At 40.7% G+C, this 17,842-nt stretch overlaps 2 protein-coding genes and 1 long non-coding RNA gene across 5 annotated transcripts in view; 2 read left to right on the top strand and 1 right to left on the bottom strand.

The window, feature by feature from the left end:
• LOC146670765 (uncharacterized) overlaps positions 1-17,842 on the bottom strand; it is a 428,660-nt gene that overhangs the window by 293,576 nt on the left and 117,242 nt on the right. The gene's annotated exons all lie outside the window — the stretch shown is intronic.
• Positions 1-17,842, top strand: part of LOC146670767 (stonustoxin subunit alpha-like) — a 164,254-nt gene that overhangs the window by 62,317 nt on the left and 84,095 nt on the right. The gene's annotated exons all lie outside the window — the stretch shown is intronic.
• LOC146670769 (protein NLRC3-like) overlaps positions 1-17,842 on the top strand; it is an 86,700-nt gene that overhangs the window by 62,320 nt on the left and 6,538 nt on the right. For both annotated transcript variants that reach the window (XM_085402837.1, XM_085402836.1), the window contains 7 exons: positions 903-981; positions 2,958-3,159; positions 3,311-5,111; positions 6,297-6,470; positions 6,685-6,858; positions 7,035-7,208; positions 12,528-12,701. In XM_085402837.1, coding sequence (XP_085258963.1) covers positions 903-981; positions 2,958-3,159; positions 3,311-5,111; positions 6,297-6,470; positions 6,685-6,858; positions 7,035-7,208; positions 12,528-12,701 — 2,778 coding nt within the window. The remainder of the gene's footprint in view (positions 1-902; positions 982-2,957; positions 3,160-3,310; positions 5,112-6,296; positions 6,471-6,684; positions 6,859-7,034; positions 7,209-12,527; positions 12,702-17,842) is intronic.

Below are 17,842 nucleotides of genomic sequence, written 5' to 3'. Positions count from 1 at the left end.
AAAAGAAAACAATGAAAGAGAAAAGATCCAAATGTTCGACTTGGTCATTTGCTGTTTGAGGACAGTGATGCTCATATCTGTGGGGAAAGTGTGACCTGAGTGGGTTCATGTTTGTCTTTAAAGAACAGAGCTGCTCTGATTCTCTTTGTGTCTGATCTGTTAAACAGTCTGAGAGGTCACACAGAGACCCAGCAGCTAAAGCCTGGATCATACTGGCTGCTGTTACTCCATCAGGACAACACTGAACCACAGTGGTGTGGATGTAGTGGATAAATCCCACCATACTGATGCTCAGAGTTAACCACAGGGAACAAAACCAGATGTTACCTTCAGATTGTGACCTTTGGAGTGGACGATGCAGATTTCAATAGAGAATAAATGTTGTTGTTTTTCAGCTGTGAAGAAAGAATCTAATTTTCTGAACTTAAGAATTTATGATGCTGGAAACAACATGGAGACTATAACACAACATTTCCACTGTGTTCATAGAATGAATGTAAAACTGTCAGACATTCATTAAATATGCAAAATGTCTACAGAAGCATCAGAGGGTCAGACGTGAAGCACTCAGTGATTTTGATCAAATGACTCATCAGTTATTGATCTGTACTACACTGATCTACCACGTTAGTAAAGCTGGTGTTCTGGTGGTGGAGGGAGACTCGGATCATGTTCTGGTTTTGGAGCAGTGATCTGCTGATGGTTCAGTTTGATGAGCTTCTTCAAAATCATCCCTGACATCACCACTGAAAGGACGTCCATGAAAACAGACTGAAAATTACTGATATGTTCACAATCTGAGAGTTTAAAACTTGACAGACTTGATTCAGATGAAGTTATTTGAGCAGAAACTCCTGGATCTTTATCCTGTGTTGATCTAATCCTTCATGGTTCCTCCACAGAGTGGAGCAGCAGAGCTCAGAGGTTCCCAGTGGTCAGTCTGCCCAGCAGCATCAAACACAGCTGGACTCCATATTTATGGTCTGTACATGTACAACAACTACTTTAATATTAATAATAATGCATTTATTTATAGGTCCCTTTCAGAACACCAAGGACTCTGTGGACTAAATGACCAAAAGAAAACAAACTTTGAAATCAGACGGTGCAAATGTGATCACAGGGAAACGTTTTAAACATCGAGGCTTTAAACAGAAACCAAAGTGAAACAGTTTGTAGTCGAGATCAGTGGGAATGAAGCTGAATAACTGTTTCTTCAATAACTTTGATCTCTTAAAAAAGAAAAACTAGCTGAAAGTCTGGCTGCTCTTATGAAAAGTACAGAGAAATTATGGGTCGCTCAACACTTGTGCACAATATAAGAGTTTAAATAAATCTAAAGAATAACTCAAAGTCCTACAATCATACTGAGAAAATCATCTACAGCTAACTATCCAAGTGGATTTGTTTAAGACAGCTCCATCTGCTGGTGGCCCTCTGCAGGTGCATGAAAGGGGCGTGTTTATATTGAAAGTAGTAGAGAAAGTAAACCCCACGGGAAGGAGGAGGACTCTCAGCAGCTTCCAGCTCATATTCAGACATTTGACTTCTCACTGAAAGCAGCAAGTTTGAGTGTCTGTACCTTAGTTAGAAGAGATAACATGTCAGTAGTAATTAGAGTTGATTGAGCAATGCTGTCCTTGTAATGTAGTTTATGATTTTTATGGACAAGTCCAGTTTTTCTGTAGAGCCTCTCAAGTTGGTGACAGCAGTCAAAGTTCACGTGTAAACCAGAGCAGCAAATCAGGTCCAAATGTGTTGTTCACAGTGAGTGGGATCATCATTGGCTGCTATGTTAACCTCCTGCAGCAGGATGTGTTTGGTCAGAGAATGGATAGATCACGAAGTCATTGTTGAGTTTAGGGAGACAGTAGACAGTTGGAGGAGGTTCAGCCAGTTGACACACAGTAGATAAAATAACTGAAGGCAGGAGCAGACACCTGTATGACTTTCCACCTCTCACATAGATTATTTCCCTGGGCAGCACCACAGGGCTGGTAGATGTAAACAAAGCTGGAGGAGAGGATTTATTCATCTGAGAAAAGTCACAGAGTTGTGTCTTGATGCTCAATCATCCAGGTACGTAAATCCCAAAAAGCTTGATTCTGTTCATCTGGATGTTTTCAGTGGGAGAAACGTTTCATCATCATCAGGTGACTTCTTCAGTCTCAGCTGACTGCAGGTTTCAATCTCATAAACAGGACATTTGTATGACTGAAACCAGCCCACTGAAGGAACAATGGGCTGGGAGGTCAGTTCATTGATCATTGGTACGCATATTGTCAGGACCATTGATCAATGGTTGTTGATCAATGGTCATGAGTCCAGTTCACAGAGAGCTGGGGAATGGCTGCAATCACAGCATGTAAGATGGTGACAAATGTACCCTTAGGCCCCTCCTCCATTCAGAGATGGTCTTTCCTTTTCACATAAATGGCCTCCTTGACTCCGCCCTCAAACCAGCGTTCACATTTACTCAGGACCTTCTTGATGTGAAGTTCTTCTGCTTCGCTGGCTGCTGTGTCTGTGGGGATGGTGTTTGTTCTGTGTTGTAGCGTCCTGATGGCGCCCAGTTTGTGCCCCAGTGGATGATGAGAGTCAAACCTTAAATACTGATCTGTATGTGTAAACAGAGTGAACCTTTAAGACCAGTTGTCTGTACGATCAACTCAGTCACCTGAAACATCTCCAAGTTTCTGGCTTTGATCATCAACCTGTTGGTAGTTCAGCTCTGAACACCAGTGAAATGTTTCTCCCACTAAAATCGCTGCATTCATATGAACAGCATCAACGTTTTGGGATCGTGGAGTTGTGGACAAAGTCTCAGTTAATCAGATAAAGTCAAACCTATAATTGGTAAAGAGTTCGCGGATGATATGCCCCTTGATCGTAAAGAAGTGGATGTTGTGTGGACTAAAGTTCAGAGTGGTGGGTCTTTCATAAATATTCTGTTCCAGCTGCTGGAGGACAACATCATCACTTTTGTGAAGAACGAGCTGAAGAAGATCCAGAAGGCTCTGAATCCAAATAAGCCCCAGTGCTTGGAGTTTCAGAGGGAGGATGATGAGCAGAGGAGCAGCAGAGAGGCATTTGTGAAGATCACAGTGGACTTCCTGAGGAGAATGAAGCAGGAGGAGCTGGCTGACCGTCTGCAGAGACGTAAGAGGATTTATCTAAAGATTTAAGCTGCTGGATAAATGAGACACTTGTGACACCAGTGTGTTCAGTCATTTCTCAGTGGGTCAGAAATTGTCATCAGCATTTTGTAAAATGTGATTGTTAAAGTTGTATTTTTATTATTATTATTCAGAACTTCCAGCTGCTGTTTGTCATCGTAAACTTAAGTCTAAGCTGAAGAAGAAGTTCCAGTGTGTGTTTGAGGGCATCGCTAAAGCAGGAAACCCAACCCTCCTGAATCAGATCTACACAGAGCTCTACATCACAGAGGGAGGGACTGCAGAGGTCAATGATGAACATGAGGTCAGACAGATTGAAACAGCATCCAGGAAACCAGACAGACCAGAAACAACAATCAGACAAGAAGACATCTTTAAAGCCTCACCTGGAAGAGATGAACCAATCAGAACAGTGCTGACAAAGGGAGTGGCTGGCATTGGGAAAACAGTCTTAACACAGAAATACAGCCTGGACTGGGCTGAAGACAAAGCCAACCAGGACATCCAGTTCATATTTCCATTCACTTTCAGAGAGCTGAATGTGCTGAAAGAGGAAAAGTTCAGCTTGGTGGGACTTGTTCATCACTTCTTTACTGAAACCAAAGAAGCAGGAATCTGCAGCTTTGAAGACTTCCAGGTTGTGTTCATCTTTGATGGTCTGGATGAGTGTCGACTTCCTCTGGACTTCCACAAAACTACAATCCTAACTGACCCTAGAAAGTCCACCTCAGTGGATGTGCTGCTGATAAACCTCATCAGGGGGAAACTGCTTCCCTCTGCTCGCCTCTGGATAACCACACGACCTGCAGCAGCCAATCAGATCCCTCCTGACTGTGTCGGCATGGTGACAGAGGTCAGAGGGTTCACTGACCCACAGAAGGAGGAGTACTTCAGGAAGAGATTCAGAGATGAGGAGCAGGCCAGCAGCATCATCTCCTACATCAAGACATCACGAAGCCTCCACATCATGTGTCACATCCCAGTCTTCTGCTGGATCACTGCTACAGTTCTGGAGGATGTGCTGGAAACCAGAAAGAGAGGACAGCTGCCCAAGACCCTGACTGAGATGTACATCCACTTCCTGGTGGTTCAGGCCAAAGTGAAGAAGGTCAAGTATGATGGAGGAGCTGAGACAGATCCACACTGGAGTCCAGAGAGCAGGAAGATGATGGAGTCTCTGGGGAAACTGGCTTTTGATCAGCTGCAGAAAGGAAAGCTGATCTTCTATGAATCAGACCTGACAGAGTGTGGCATCGATATCAGAGCAGCCTCAGTGTACTCAGGAGTGTTCACACAGATCTTTAAAGAGGAGAGAGGACTGTACCAGAACAAGGTGTTCTGCTTCATCCATCTGAGTGTTCAGGAGTTTCTGGCTGCTCTTCATGTCCATCTGACCTTCATCAACTCTGGACTCAATCTGCTGGAACAACAACAGAGAATCTCTACATGGTCTAAACTATTTAACAAACTAAAACTTCAATCTCTCCACCAGAGTGCTGTGAACAAGGCCTTACAGAGTCCAAATGGACACCTGGACTTGTTCCTCCGCTTCCTCCTGGGTCTTTCCCTGCAGACCAATCAGACTCTCCTACGAGCCCTGATGACACAGACAGGAAGTAGCTCACAGACCAATCAGGAAACAGTCCAGTACATCAAGAAGAAGCTCAGTAAGAATCTGTCTGCAGAGAAAAGCATCAATCTGATCCACTGTCTGAATGAACTGGATGATCGTTCTCTAGTGGAGGAGATCCAACAGTCCCTGAGATCAGGAAGTCTCTCCACAGATAAACTGTCTCCTGCTCAGTGGTCAGCTCTGGTCTTCATCTTACTGTCATCAGAAGAAGATCTGGATGTGTTTGACCTGAAGAAATACTCTGCTTCAGAGAAGGCTCTTCTGAGAATGCTGCCAGTGGTCAAAGCCTCCAACAAAGCTCTGTGAGTAAACATGTTGTCATCGCTTCATTGTTAAAATCATGGGAAATAAATCAGAAATGCTGAGTTCAAAGAGCACTGTAACATTTTTTAAAATAGTAAATTAAATGATCATCAGTCACTCAGTAAATATATGGTAGTTTTAATGTTTCACTCCAGCATTTCTAAAACACACTTTGTTCTGTAACTCTTATCAAAGGACAATCCAGACCCAGCCTATAAGAACATGAGCTCTGATGCTTCAGCCCCTCTGACAGGTTTATTATCCTCAGCTTGTTCATTTGTCTCCAACTCCAGGAGTTTGGTTGTTTTATTCTAAAGCACAAACGTCACCTGCCAGACTTCACCTACATCTTTTTCTGATGTTCATAATTTAAGTTCAAGTTTGTATCTCACTTTCAGTGCACACCCTCCCTTTTTAAATATAAATCTCTGCTGTGCTGTCATGTTTTCATCCTGTATGGAGGGAGAAACTCGGTCTTCATTACTGAAATTGCCTCTAAGGTCGTGTTTCTTGTCAGTAACCATATGTAACTGTAAGGCTTCCATAACCAGTGTTATCACAGAATTACAGTGGGTTCACTCTGGGTCCTCTACAGTTTCCTCCCACTGTCCACAGACATGCAGTTAGGTTACCTGGTGATCTAAACTTCATGCAGGTGTGAGTGAGAGTGGTTGTCTGTCCCTCTGTGGGCTTAGTGGAAGAGACTGGATGGATCTCTGCTTTGTCTTTGATATATGCTGACAGCAAACATTCTCCATGAAGTCTGCATTTCAGCTCATCTCCTTTATACACACCTTTAACAGGAAGAGTTTTATACAGCTAGTGTTTAAAATCAAGTGTTATTCACAATACACAGGTAATGAGCATGATTATTGAATTAGTAAGATTTTCTAAAATAATTGTTTTAGTTAATATTGTATGATAGTGTACACAGAATTATTAGCTCAGTAGGCAGAGTGGTCGCCCCATGATCATAAGGTCAGGGGTCGAATCCACCGAATAGTTACCTTGTGGTACCCCTGAGCAAGGTACCATCAAGGTACCAATCATGTGCACTGGACTGGTAGCACTCATAGTCTCAAAGGTTTAAAATTAAAAAAAGGGTTCAACATATAAACAAATTTAATTTGATCACATATATTGTTTGGTTTTTTTTGTTTTTGTTTTTTCCCTTTCTCTCCCAGACTGAGCAGCTGTAACGTCTCAGAGAAAGGCTGTGAAAATTTGTTGTCAGTGGTCAGCTCCCAGTCCTGTAGTCTGAGAGAGCTGGACCTGAGTACCAACAGCCTGAAGGCTTCAGCAGTAAAGCTTCTGTCTGCTGCAGTGGAGAGTCCACATGCCAAACTGAATGTTCTGAGGTCAGATCAATTTGTATTATGTTTAGTTCTGTTTGTTTATGTGTTTGATGTTTGTTTTTGTTTATGTCTTTATCCAGTTATCCTTGTTTCATAGCATTTTTATTTTATTTCAAAGTTAAACGGAAGTTTTACTAACCTGCTCAGCACAAGACAATAAGCTATTGCACCCTGATTACACTTTAACAACAATCTTTATTCATGTTTTTATCTTCAGACTTAACATCTGTGAACTCTCAGAGGAAAACTGTGAAGCTCTGTCCTCAGTTCTCAGCTCGCAGTCCTCTAGTCTGACAGAGCTGGACCTGAGTATCAGAAAGCTGCAGGATTCAGGAGTGAAGCTTCTGTCTGCTGGACTACAACGTTTAAACTGTAAACTGAATACTCTGAGGTCAGATCAGAAAACATTTAGTTTTTAGAATTATTAATTAAAGTTCATACATATGATGTTGTATCTTAGTATCTTTATGTTTCCTTTAAAAATAGAAAGTCAACATTTAATGTTGTGAAATGTATTAACAAACTCTACATGAGTACTTGTTTTATAGATTGTCTTTTATTTTTCAGACTGAGTGGCTGTAACCTGTCAGAGAGAAGCTGTGAAGCTCTGTCCTCAGTCCTCAGCTCCCAGTCCTCCAGTCTGAGAGAGCTGGACCTGAGTAACTCTGACCTGCAGGATTCAGGAGTGAAGCTTCTGTCCGCTGGACTAAAGAGTTCACAGTGTGCAGTGGAAACTCTCAGGTCAGGATTCAAACTTTTCCACAGATGATCATTTGAAATGTGATTTATATTATTGTATAAACAGGTAACTTTTACAGCTGTCAAGTGAACTTTTATTCACATTTGAGTGGATAATTGGACTCTGAATTACTAAAAGTTGTTATAGTCATGTCTTTGTTTATTTAAAAAAATACTTCATGCACTGCCTAATTTAAAGATTTAGGCTCCTTTGGGCCCATAATATATATATTTGATTTCTTTGTGAATGAAACTAGGAGGATATTGGCGACTGCTGATTGGCTCGCTGTTTGTTTTTTATTCACAGTACTTACTTAATTTTAAAGGCTGATTTCTCAAAATGAGATGTTTATCTTTTCTTCTACAACACGGGGAGCCACCAAATCTTCTTGCTTGATTTATTCATTACAGTTTGATTTAAAGAATATTAGACTCGTAACATAATAAATATATTTATTTCACTTCTTCTTGAGAGAAAGAAAGGGATGACTGGGTGAGCTCCAGTGGTTCATCCCAGCAGAGAGAGCAGCACACTGGGCTGCAAATGATCACAGTAGTAATGGCCATAGTTTGATAAAACAGGCATTCTTACCCTGTAGATAATACAGGGTTCTGGTGCCGATGTGGGGGAGGGGAGTCGCCCGGTACTAACTACATACTACTAACTACCTCATCCAGATGTCTTCCCTACTAAACCTGATAAGAAGTAACTGCAGTAGCCTTATAGGTCAAATCAGTTTCACCTGTTAAAGTTAGCTCCACTATTAATTAGGGGTGGGGGAAAAAATCGATACTGTGTAGTATCGTGATATTTTGTTTGCTAATAATGTATCGATACAGGGACAGCAGAAATCGATATTTTGTTACAAACAATTTTTTCTCTGAAGTCAACATGCTCTGGAGTCAGAGCATGTTGACTTCAGAGCATGTTGATCCTTTTTCTGAGCAACAATCCTGACATTCCTTCACTGTCCAAATGTGTTTAACTTTTTTTTTGGCAGCAATAAACATGACAGTTTACTTATTTTAATTTAAGACATGTTTAATTTTAATTAAGTTTGAAACTTTTTTATTTAATGTAAAATTATATATTTTTTTAAATTTACTTTCAAATTCTTCAGTTGCTGAAGGGGCTGCATAGTTTTCATAAATTGCATAGTTCAGAATAGCTGTAATTGTACCAGATGGTTGCATTCAGTTAAGTTGGACTAGACTGTAATACAAACCGTTCAGTTTGTCAACAATAAAACTGACTGAAATGAGAGAAAGACTGAGTGTGAGACTTTGATATTAGATAAAATGAATATTGATAAAGTTTACCTTTATGTGCAGAATTTAAATATCGCAAAATATTTTAAAAAATCGCAATAATATCGTATCGTGCGTTAAGTATTGTGATAATATCGTATCGCGAGTTGTATGGTGATTCCCACCTCTACTATTAATGGTGTCACTTGTTATTTCTGGGATGAGTTTAGTAGCCTGAACAGCTGCTTAAAGGAAAGTAATTAAATAATAAAAATAACCTAAGTCCGGGGGAACCTGCAAGAGCTGTTTGCACAAAGAATAATGCTCAGACTTTGAGGTTTTATCGTTTTACACAAGGTTTAAAAATGAATGTCCACAATTGAATTGCAGAAATTGTTATTGAGCTAATACTGATGTAGTTGTTATCTTTGGTAAGAAGAGGTTGGAGGAAGGATGAGCACAGTCAGGCCTAAAGATGCTCTTAATAATAATAATGGATTGCATTTATATAGCGCTTTTCGAGACCCTCAAAGACCCTTTACAATCCCACTACAGGGAGTGCAGAATTATTAGGCAAGTTGTATTTTTGAGGAATAATTTTATTATTGAACAACAACCATGTTCTCAATGAACCCAAAAAACTCATTAATATCAAAGCTGAATGTTTTTGGAAGTAGTTTTTAGTTTGTTTTTAGTTTTAGCTATTTTAGGGGGATATCTGTGTGTGCAGGTGACTATTACTGTGCAGAATTATTAGGCAACTTAACAAAAAACAAATATATACCCATTTCAATTATTTATTTTTACCAGTGAAACCAATATAACATCTCCACATTCACAAATATACATTTCTGACATTCAAAAACAAAACAAAAACAAATCAGCGACCAATATAGCCACCTTTCTTTGCAAGGACACTCAAAAGCCTGCCATCCATGGATTCTGTCAGTGTTTTGATCTGTTCACCATCAACATTGCGTGCAGCAGCAACCACAGCCTCCCAGACACTGTTCAGAGAGGTGTACTGTTTTCCCTCCTTGTAAATCTCACATTTGATGATGGACCACAGGTTCTCAATGGGGTTCAGATCAGGTGAACAAGGAGGCCATGTCATTAGTTTTTCTTCTTTTATACCCTTTCTTGCAGCCACGCTGTGGAGTACTTGGACGCGTGTGATGGAGCATTGTCCTGCATGGAAATCATGTTTTTCTTGAAGGATGCAGACTTCTTCCTGTACCACTGCTTGAAGAAGGTGTCTTCCAGAAACTGGCAGTAGGACTGGGAGTTGAGCTTGACTCCATCCTCAACCCGAAAAGGCCCCACAAGCTCATCTTTGATGATACCAGCCCAAACCAGTACTCCACCTCCACCTTGCTGGCGTCTGAGTCGGACTGGAGCTCTCTGCCCTTTACCAATCCAGCCACGGGCCCATCCATCTGGCCCATCAAGACTCACTCTCATTTCATCAGTCCATAAAACCTTAGAAAAACCAGTCTTGAGATATTTCTTGGCCCAGTCTTGACGTTTCAGCTTGTGTGTCTTGTTCAGTGGTGGTCGTCTTTCAGCCTTTCTTACCTTGGCCATGTCTCTGAGTATTGCACACCTTGTGCTTTTGGGCACTCCAGTGATGTTGCAGCTCTGAAATATGGCCAAACTGGTGGCAAGTGGCATCTTGGCAGCTGCACGCTTGACTTTTCTCAGTTCATGGGCAGTTATTTTGCGCCTTGGTTTTTCCACACGCTTCTTGCGACCCTGTTGACTATTTTGAATGAAACGCTTGATTGTTCGATGATCACGCTTCAGAAGCTTTGCAATTTTGAGACTGCTGCATCCCTCTGCAAGATATCTCACTATTTTTGACTTTTCTGAGCCTGTCAAGTCCTTCTTTTGACCCATTTTGCCAAAGGAAAGGACGTTGCCTAATAATTATGCACACCTGATATAGGGTGTTGATGTCATTAGACCACACCCCTTCTCATTACAGAGATGCACATCACCTAATATGCTTAATTGGTAGTAGGCTTTCGAGCCTATACAGCTTGGAGTAAGACAACATGCATGAAGAGGATGATGTGGACAAAATACTCATTTGCCTAATAATTCTGCACTCCCTGTATTCATTCACTCTCACATTCACACACTGGTGGAGGTAAGCTACAGTTGTAGTGGTAGGTTAGGTTTTGCCCAAGGACAAAATGACCAAGACAGAGAGAGCTGGCTCATCAGACAGACAAGCTCATCTTGTAACCTACTGGTTCGCTGGTCAGCACACCAGCTGACTAGCGAACCGGCTAACTAGCACACCAGCTAACTAGCACACCGGCTAAATAGCAAATCAGCTAACTAGCAGACCAGCTAACGGCAGCCACAAGCTGAAGGACGATTAAATGTAGTGGAGATATCAGAGATGACACTGGTGTGTCCGATTCACTCTTTAGCACTCTGGTCACTCCGGTGTGTCAGCCAGAACACCACTGAAGGCCAAATGATCCCAGCATGTGGAATAAAGAGCTTAAGGTTTGGTTTGAGACACTTTATTCTTTCACTGATTGATTCTTGCGGCTGTGATCATGTGTGTGGTTTCTTACAAAAAGGAAGTACACAATACAAATACATGACAAATAAGATGAATAGATAAGATACATATCCAGTTATATGTACGTACATCAGTATAGCTAATATAGCCATATATAAGGACAAAGATCACAGTACTATAATGCAGTAATGTTAAACACAAAGGTGTATATCTACATAAATCTGTCCTATCAGTGATCAGGGTACTGTAGTATACTTCCACTACATAAACTATAGAAACTAAACGACATTAGTGTGACTTTAAGTTACCATCAGTACAGACGAACTGATGGTAGTTGTACAAAATAAAGGCATTGCAATTATTGTGAAGGGCTTCCGGTTAAACTAAGATCAGCTGATTACCTCATAACAAATTGTTTGCTATAGAACGCAGCTCCCACTCTTCATTAATATCATGTACTGTAACTCCCAAGTAACCATGGTTACCCAGCCACGCCCAGTAGTCTCCAGAGAGACCAACAGCTGGTGCACGTTGTAACGCCGTGGCTTTCGTAGTCTCTCCTTTTTCTACAGCTCATGTGTTCTTCTTGTGATGGTGTGTCTTGAGGGAGGCTCATACATGCCGTCATTTGTTGATCCTAAGAACGTTCCTCAGACCGACTTCTTCAACAACACTAATCGGCCTGCAGTTTGTAGCTACTCACTTCACTGTGGCGTCTGTTAGCTTGTCTTTCTTTGGTTTTATCCTGACTCCTCCCACAAGCTGATCCTACGTAGTCTGCCCAAGCCTCCCACCTCTGTTTGTTTGGGTGGTTTGTTTGCTGCCATCAACAGCGTGTAATGCATTTAAGTGATACTTCAGACATGAAGTACTGCGACAATAAAAAACTCAACTTTGCTTAAAAATAACTTTAGTTGTATCAACACTGCCCTCTGGAATAATTAGACTTTGGTGACAAACTGATGTGATCTCCATGTTTCCTTTGTTGGACTGTGGGCGAGTGTCAGAACTGAATGTACTGAGTAACATGTGGAGTTTAAATATGTGTCAGTTCCAGTTTTAGAGCTCTAAAGTGCAGCTATCATGTTAGGAATATGTTAGGAATAGACAGGAACACTGAGCACACTGAGGTCAAATCTTTATTTATCCAGTTCATCTGTAGGCTGAGCTCAGTCCATCCATTTAGTGAAATGATGTTTAAAGGTCTCCTTGTTCTGTGAGCGTGCACAGATCCTGAAGGAGAAAGCCTGGGTTAACAGAGAAATGATCATCACTGTGATGATGCTCATCATCTCTGACTGGGATTTGAGGTTTTGTCAAAGCAGCAAAGAAAGCCTGGCTATGTTGGACTGGGTGTGGAAGCAGCTCCCAGTTTGAGTTCAGGAGACAGACACCCTCTCTACTTTGACGATCAGCTTCAAACTTTCCTTTTTGATAAAACTTATAGTTAGAGCTGGATCAGGTGACCCTGAACCATCACTTAGTTATGCTGCTATAGAGATGGATAACAGATGGATTGTTGTTTTGTGTGTCTGCAGTCTGTCAGGCTGTCTGATCACAGAGGAAGGCTGTACTTCTCTGGCCTCAGCTCTGACCTCCAACCCCTCCCATCTGAGAGAGCTGGACCTGAGCTACAATCATCCAGGTGACTCAGGAATGAAGCTTCTGTCGGCTGGACTGAAGGATCCAGGCTGGAGACTGGACACTCTCAGGTATGGAGAGAATGTCTGATATAGGAGGAAGAGCTGGAATCATTTCCTGTGTCTTTCACTCACTTCCTGTTTGTTTCCTGCAGATGAGACATGAACAATCACACATGCAGGAATATTTTCAGGGACAGACACACTAGTCTAGCTGGATAGTACATGGATATTTATGTAGGGGGTCTTCAAGGAGTCTGTTTGCAGGAACATTAATGATAACTGATAAGTCATGTTGAGAGTTTCATTAAAAGTAGACTTACAGTTAGGTAATATTTGGACAGAGACAACATTTTGTAACTTTAGATACAAGTATCAGCCATGTGTGTGTTTCCCATGCTGTATGTCCACAGTCACAGTGACAGTCAGTGACACTGACAGAAGGATGAAACAAGGCTGTGAATCATTTCAGTCTGTGTGTGTGACAAAGAGGCAGACAGGAGCAGCTAACATTTGGAAATGGAAGCTTACTGGAAACACTACATTCACGGCTGAATTCACAATAGATTTGTTCTCAAGTGCACATTTAGCAGCTAATGCTAATACTGTTTTCCCTTTGCTTTCTACAGCAGCTATTGCTAAGTAGGCCACTTTGCTCCGCTAAGGATTTGTGTGACCATGATGGAGACTCTGATAAGCTAATGCTGCTAAGCTAATGCTGTTTATGGGCCCTGTTAGAATCAATATTTCATTCTCATTCTGTTGTTTGAGAACAATATTAACGTTTCACATCATTATAACACAAGAGAAAAGGGTATTGGCATTAGCTACTAGTGCTTATTCACCTCAAATTACCTTTAGCTGCTAATGGCAGCCTACTTAGCATTAACTCCTCACTAATATAATGCTAATTTACATCAAATTAGCATTAACTGCTCATATTGTTATAAGGAAAGAGAAAACGGTATTAGCAGTAGCGCATAATGCTAATTCACGTCAACGTAGTATTAGTTAATAATGGCAGCCTACTTAGCATTAACTGCTCACTAATATAATGCTAATTCGCATCAAATTAGCATTAGCTGCTCAAGTTGTTATAAGGAAAAAGAGAAAACGGTATTAGTATTAGCTGCTAATAATTATTCACCCCTAATTAGAGTTAGCCCCTAATGGCAGTCTACTTAGCATTAACTCCTGACATTGTTATAATGCAGGGGAAAAGAGTTACCATTATCGGATAATGCTAATTCTCATCAAATTAGCATTAGTTAATAACGGTAGACTTCGTATCATTAGCTGCTGTCATTCTTACAAAGCAAACAGTATGAGCATTAGCTGTTAATCCTTTTTCATCTAAAATTAGAATTAGCCACTAATGGCGTATTGTTAAAAAGTAAGAAAAAACATTGTTAGCATAAGCGGATAATGCTAATTCATCTCAAATTAGTATTAGCTAATAATGGCACCTGCTTAGCATTAGCTGGTCACATTGTTATAAGGCAAGAAAATATGGTATTAGCATTAGCTGCCAATTTCTATTTACCTAAAATTAGCATTAGCCACTAATGGTAGCCTATAGCAAAAACTTCTTAATGCTAAATGAAGTTAATTAATGCTAAGTAGGTTTAACTGAAATTAAAGTAGTGTTAGCATTAGCTGCTGATATTGTTAAAAGGTAAGATAAAACATTGCTAGCAGCAGCGGATAATGCTAACACACATAATAATTAGCATTACCTAATAATGGCAGCCTTCTTAGCATTAGCTGCTCATATTGTTATAATGCAAGGGAAAAGAGTTGGCAAAAACAGTGTTAGCATTAGTGGATAATGCTAATTCACCTAAATTAGCTAATAATGGCTACGTACTTAGCATTACCTACTAATATTGATATAAAGCAAGAAAATATGGTATTAGCATTAGCTTCTAATGCTTTCTCATCTAAAATTAGAATTAGCCACTAATGGCATCCTATTTAGCATTAACTCTTCACATCGCAAGGGAAAAATTTGAATTCAATAAAAAAAAAAAAGTGTTCACATTAGCTACTTGTATTGTTAAAAAGTAAGAAAAAACATTGTTAGCATAAGGGGATAATGCTAATTCACCTCAAATTAGTATTAGCTAATAACGGCAACCTACATAGCATTAGCTGGTCACATTGTTATAAAGCAAGAAAATATGGTATTAGCATTATCTGCCAATTCCTATTCACCTAAAATTAGCATTACCTGCTAATGGCAGTCTACTTAGCTTTAACTCCTCACTAATGTGATGCTAATTCACATTAAATTAGCTTTACCATTAGCTGCTAGCATCAGCCTACCTAGCACTAGCTGCTCACATTGTTAAAAGGGAAGAGAATACGATATTAGCATTAGCTGGTAATATTTATTCACCCCTAATTAGAATTAGCCACTAATGGCAGCATACTTGGCGTTAACTCCTCACATCGTTGTAATGCAAATGAGGCTAACTTGCATTAAATTAGACTGCTGTTATTAGCTAATGCTATTTAGCAGTAGCTGCTCACATTGTTATAAAGCAAAGGAAAACGATATGAGCATTAGGTTCTAATGCGTATTTGCCTTAAATTAGACGTAGGTGCTAATGGCAGCCTACTTAGCATTAGCAGCTCAGATGTTATAATGCTAGGAAAAAGAGTGTTAGCATTAGCCGTTCACATTGTTATAAAGTTAAGGGAAATAGTGTTAGCATTAGCTACTCACATTTTTAAAAAAAGTAAGTGTTAGCATTAGTGCATAATGCTAATTCATGTCAAATTAGCATTAGTTAATAATGGCAGCCTATTTAGCATTAGCAGATAATGTTGACCTTGGCCCACTGGAAAAGTTAAGAACTAAAGATTTAGGAGTGTTTCTCGATAGCTCTTTCTCGTTTGAGAAACAAATGAATTCTGTTATTAAAACCAGCTGTAAGGTTTATATTGTTGATTGTCATTTATGCTTAGAAATATTTACTCATATATGCTTAATTTTATAATCGATTGCATAATGATAGAGGTTTGATCCTGAGTAGTCTGTAAAGACTCTGTGTGCTTTCCAGAGTGCTCTGGCATGCACACACCACTTGGGGCCATGAGAGAGGTCGTACCCTCTCTTACTGATTTATGGTGTAGGACAGGGGTCTCAAACTCAATTTAGCTGGGGGCCGCTGCAGGCAGAGTCTGGGTGAGGCTGGGCCACATTAGGTTTTCCACAAGAAAGGCATGGTTAAAAAATTCCAATCTTCTCAAATCTCTTTATTTTTATTTTTTAACACAAAATATTAAAAATAAATAAACAAATTAAGAATTAATAAGAAAATCAATCAATCAGTAATACATAAATAAAATAATAAGAAGATATTTTTAGTCAGTGAACTTGTGTGTTTCTTTCAGTCTTCTATATCTGCTGTGTTTAGATTGAAATGTCTGTATTAACAGTTCTATAACCTTCTTCTGAACATGAATGGAACACTGTAGAAAATGAACTGTTCTTCTGAACATGGCTTCTCTTGCCTACTCCTTGCTGCTAGAGACCTGGCAGCGTTTCCTCTCGCATAGCCGAGCCAGATTTGGCCTGAGGGAGGAAGCAGTTGCGACCCTCAGTATGTCTTGAAGATGATCATCCGTAAGTCTGGACCTGTACTTGGACTTATTGAAGTTCAAAGTGGAGAAGAGCTTTTGGCACAAGTATGTGCTACCAAAAAGGCACATGGTCCACTTGAACATTCGGGAAAGCCGAGGGAAACTAGGGCTCAATTCTCTCAAAAATTGTCCAAGCTTGTCTGCTTTTCCACTCACCTCCCTGAACTTTGCTTTGAGTTCAGAGTTGCACTGCAGCTCAATGAGCTCCATTTGAAGCACAGAAGGGGCATCTTGCACATCAAAGGAGAAGGGGTCTGCAAAAATGTGAAAGGTGGCTCTGTGTGTCTTGAAGTCAGCAAATCTGTGATCAAATTCCTCCTGTAGCCTCAAAATGACATCAACATACTCGTCAGCACTGAATGGTGTGCCTGCATCCACGAGTGCCTTGCATGCTGGGAAATGGCAAAGGTTTGTCTGAGAGAGCTGAGCTTTCCAGAGCGCCAGTTTTGTGGAGAATGCTCTCACGTTGTCATAGGCAGCACTGACAAGTTGCCCCTGGCCTTGTAACGTCTTGTTCAGTACATTAAGCTCATGTGTCATATCAACAAGAAAAGCTGAGTCCATGAGCCATTTTGGGATCAGTTAGCACAGGAACACTAACTCCATCCTTCTCCATGAAGGCTTCACTTCTGCTCTCAACTCAAAAAGTCTCTTTAATACATTTCCCCTGCTGAGCCAACGTACCTCAGTGAAGTCGAGCACATCCCCATATTCTGACTCCATTTCCTCTAAAAAAGCACAGAACCTTCGGTGCTTTAAGCCCCTGGATCTGATTTGGTTGATGCATTTCACAACAATAGACATCACATTGTCAAACTTCAGGCATTTGCTGCAAAGGACCTGCTGATGGATGATGCAGTGCAGAGCAATGGCCTCCTCCACGCCTTCCTCTTCCAGTTTGTTTTGTGCCACCAGTCCATGTTTCCTCCCTGTCATTGATGGCGCTCCATCTGTTGTTATTCCAACAAACCTCTTCCATGGCAAACCAACATTCTCAATGGCATCACACAGCTTGTAAATATCTGCTGAGCGGTGGTCTGGCCATGCATTGGAATTACTGTGAGCAGCTCCTCCATCACTTCAAAACTGTCATCAACACCACGGACATACATTGGGAGCTGGGCAGTGTCGGTGATGTCTGTGGTCTCATCAAGAGCGACTGAGTATACACTGAAACATTTGGCTTTCTCACACAGTTGGTCATAAATGTCACTTGACAGGTCAGAAATGCGATCTGCTGCGGTGTTGGCAGAAAGGCTGATGTTGCTAAACTGACCTTTCTTTCCCGGACAGACTATATTTGCAGCCTGCAATATGCACTTTTAGACAAATGCACCTTCTGTGAATGGCTTCCCTGCTTTAGCAATCATCTCACTAACCACGTGGCTCCGACTGCTGCATTATTCTCTTTGGTTGCTTTCTTGGAGAAATCTTGCTGCCTCAGTAGATCTGTTTTAAGACTGGCAACCCGGTTCGCTCTCTCGTCTCCCTGGTATTTTGCATCCAGCTCAGCATGTCTAGTTGTGTAATGACGTTTCAAATTGTATTTCTTGTGCAGCGCAACT

Source organism: Rhamphochromis longiceps, linkage group LG4, assembly GCF_057381845.1.
Source record: "Rhamphochromis longiceps isolate RC_006_pf linkage group LG4, R_longiceps_female_GT1.1, whole genome shotgun sequence".
NCBI classification, from domain to species: Eukaryota; Metazoa; Chordata; class Actinopteri; order Cichliformes; family Cichlidae; genus Rhamphochromis; species Rhamphochromis longiceps.
The sequence above is the reverse complement of the archived record's forward strand: the minus strand, read 5'-3'. Positions and strand labels throughout refer to the sequence as shown.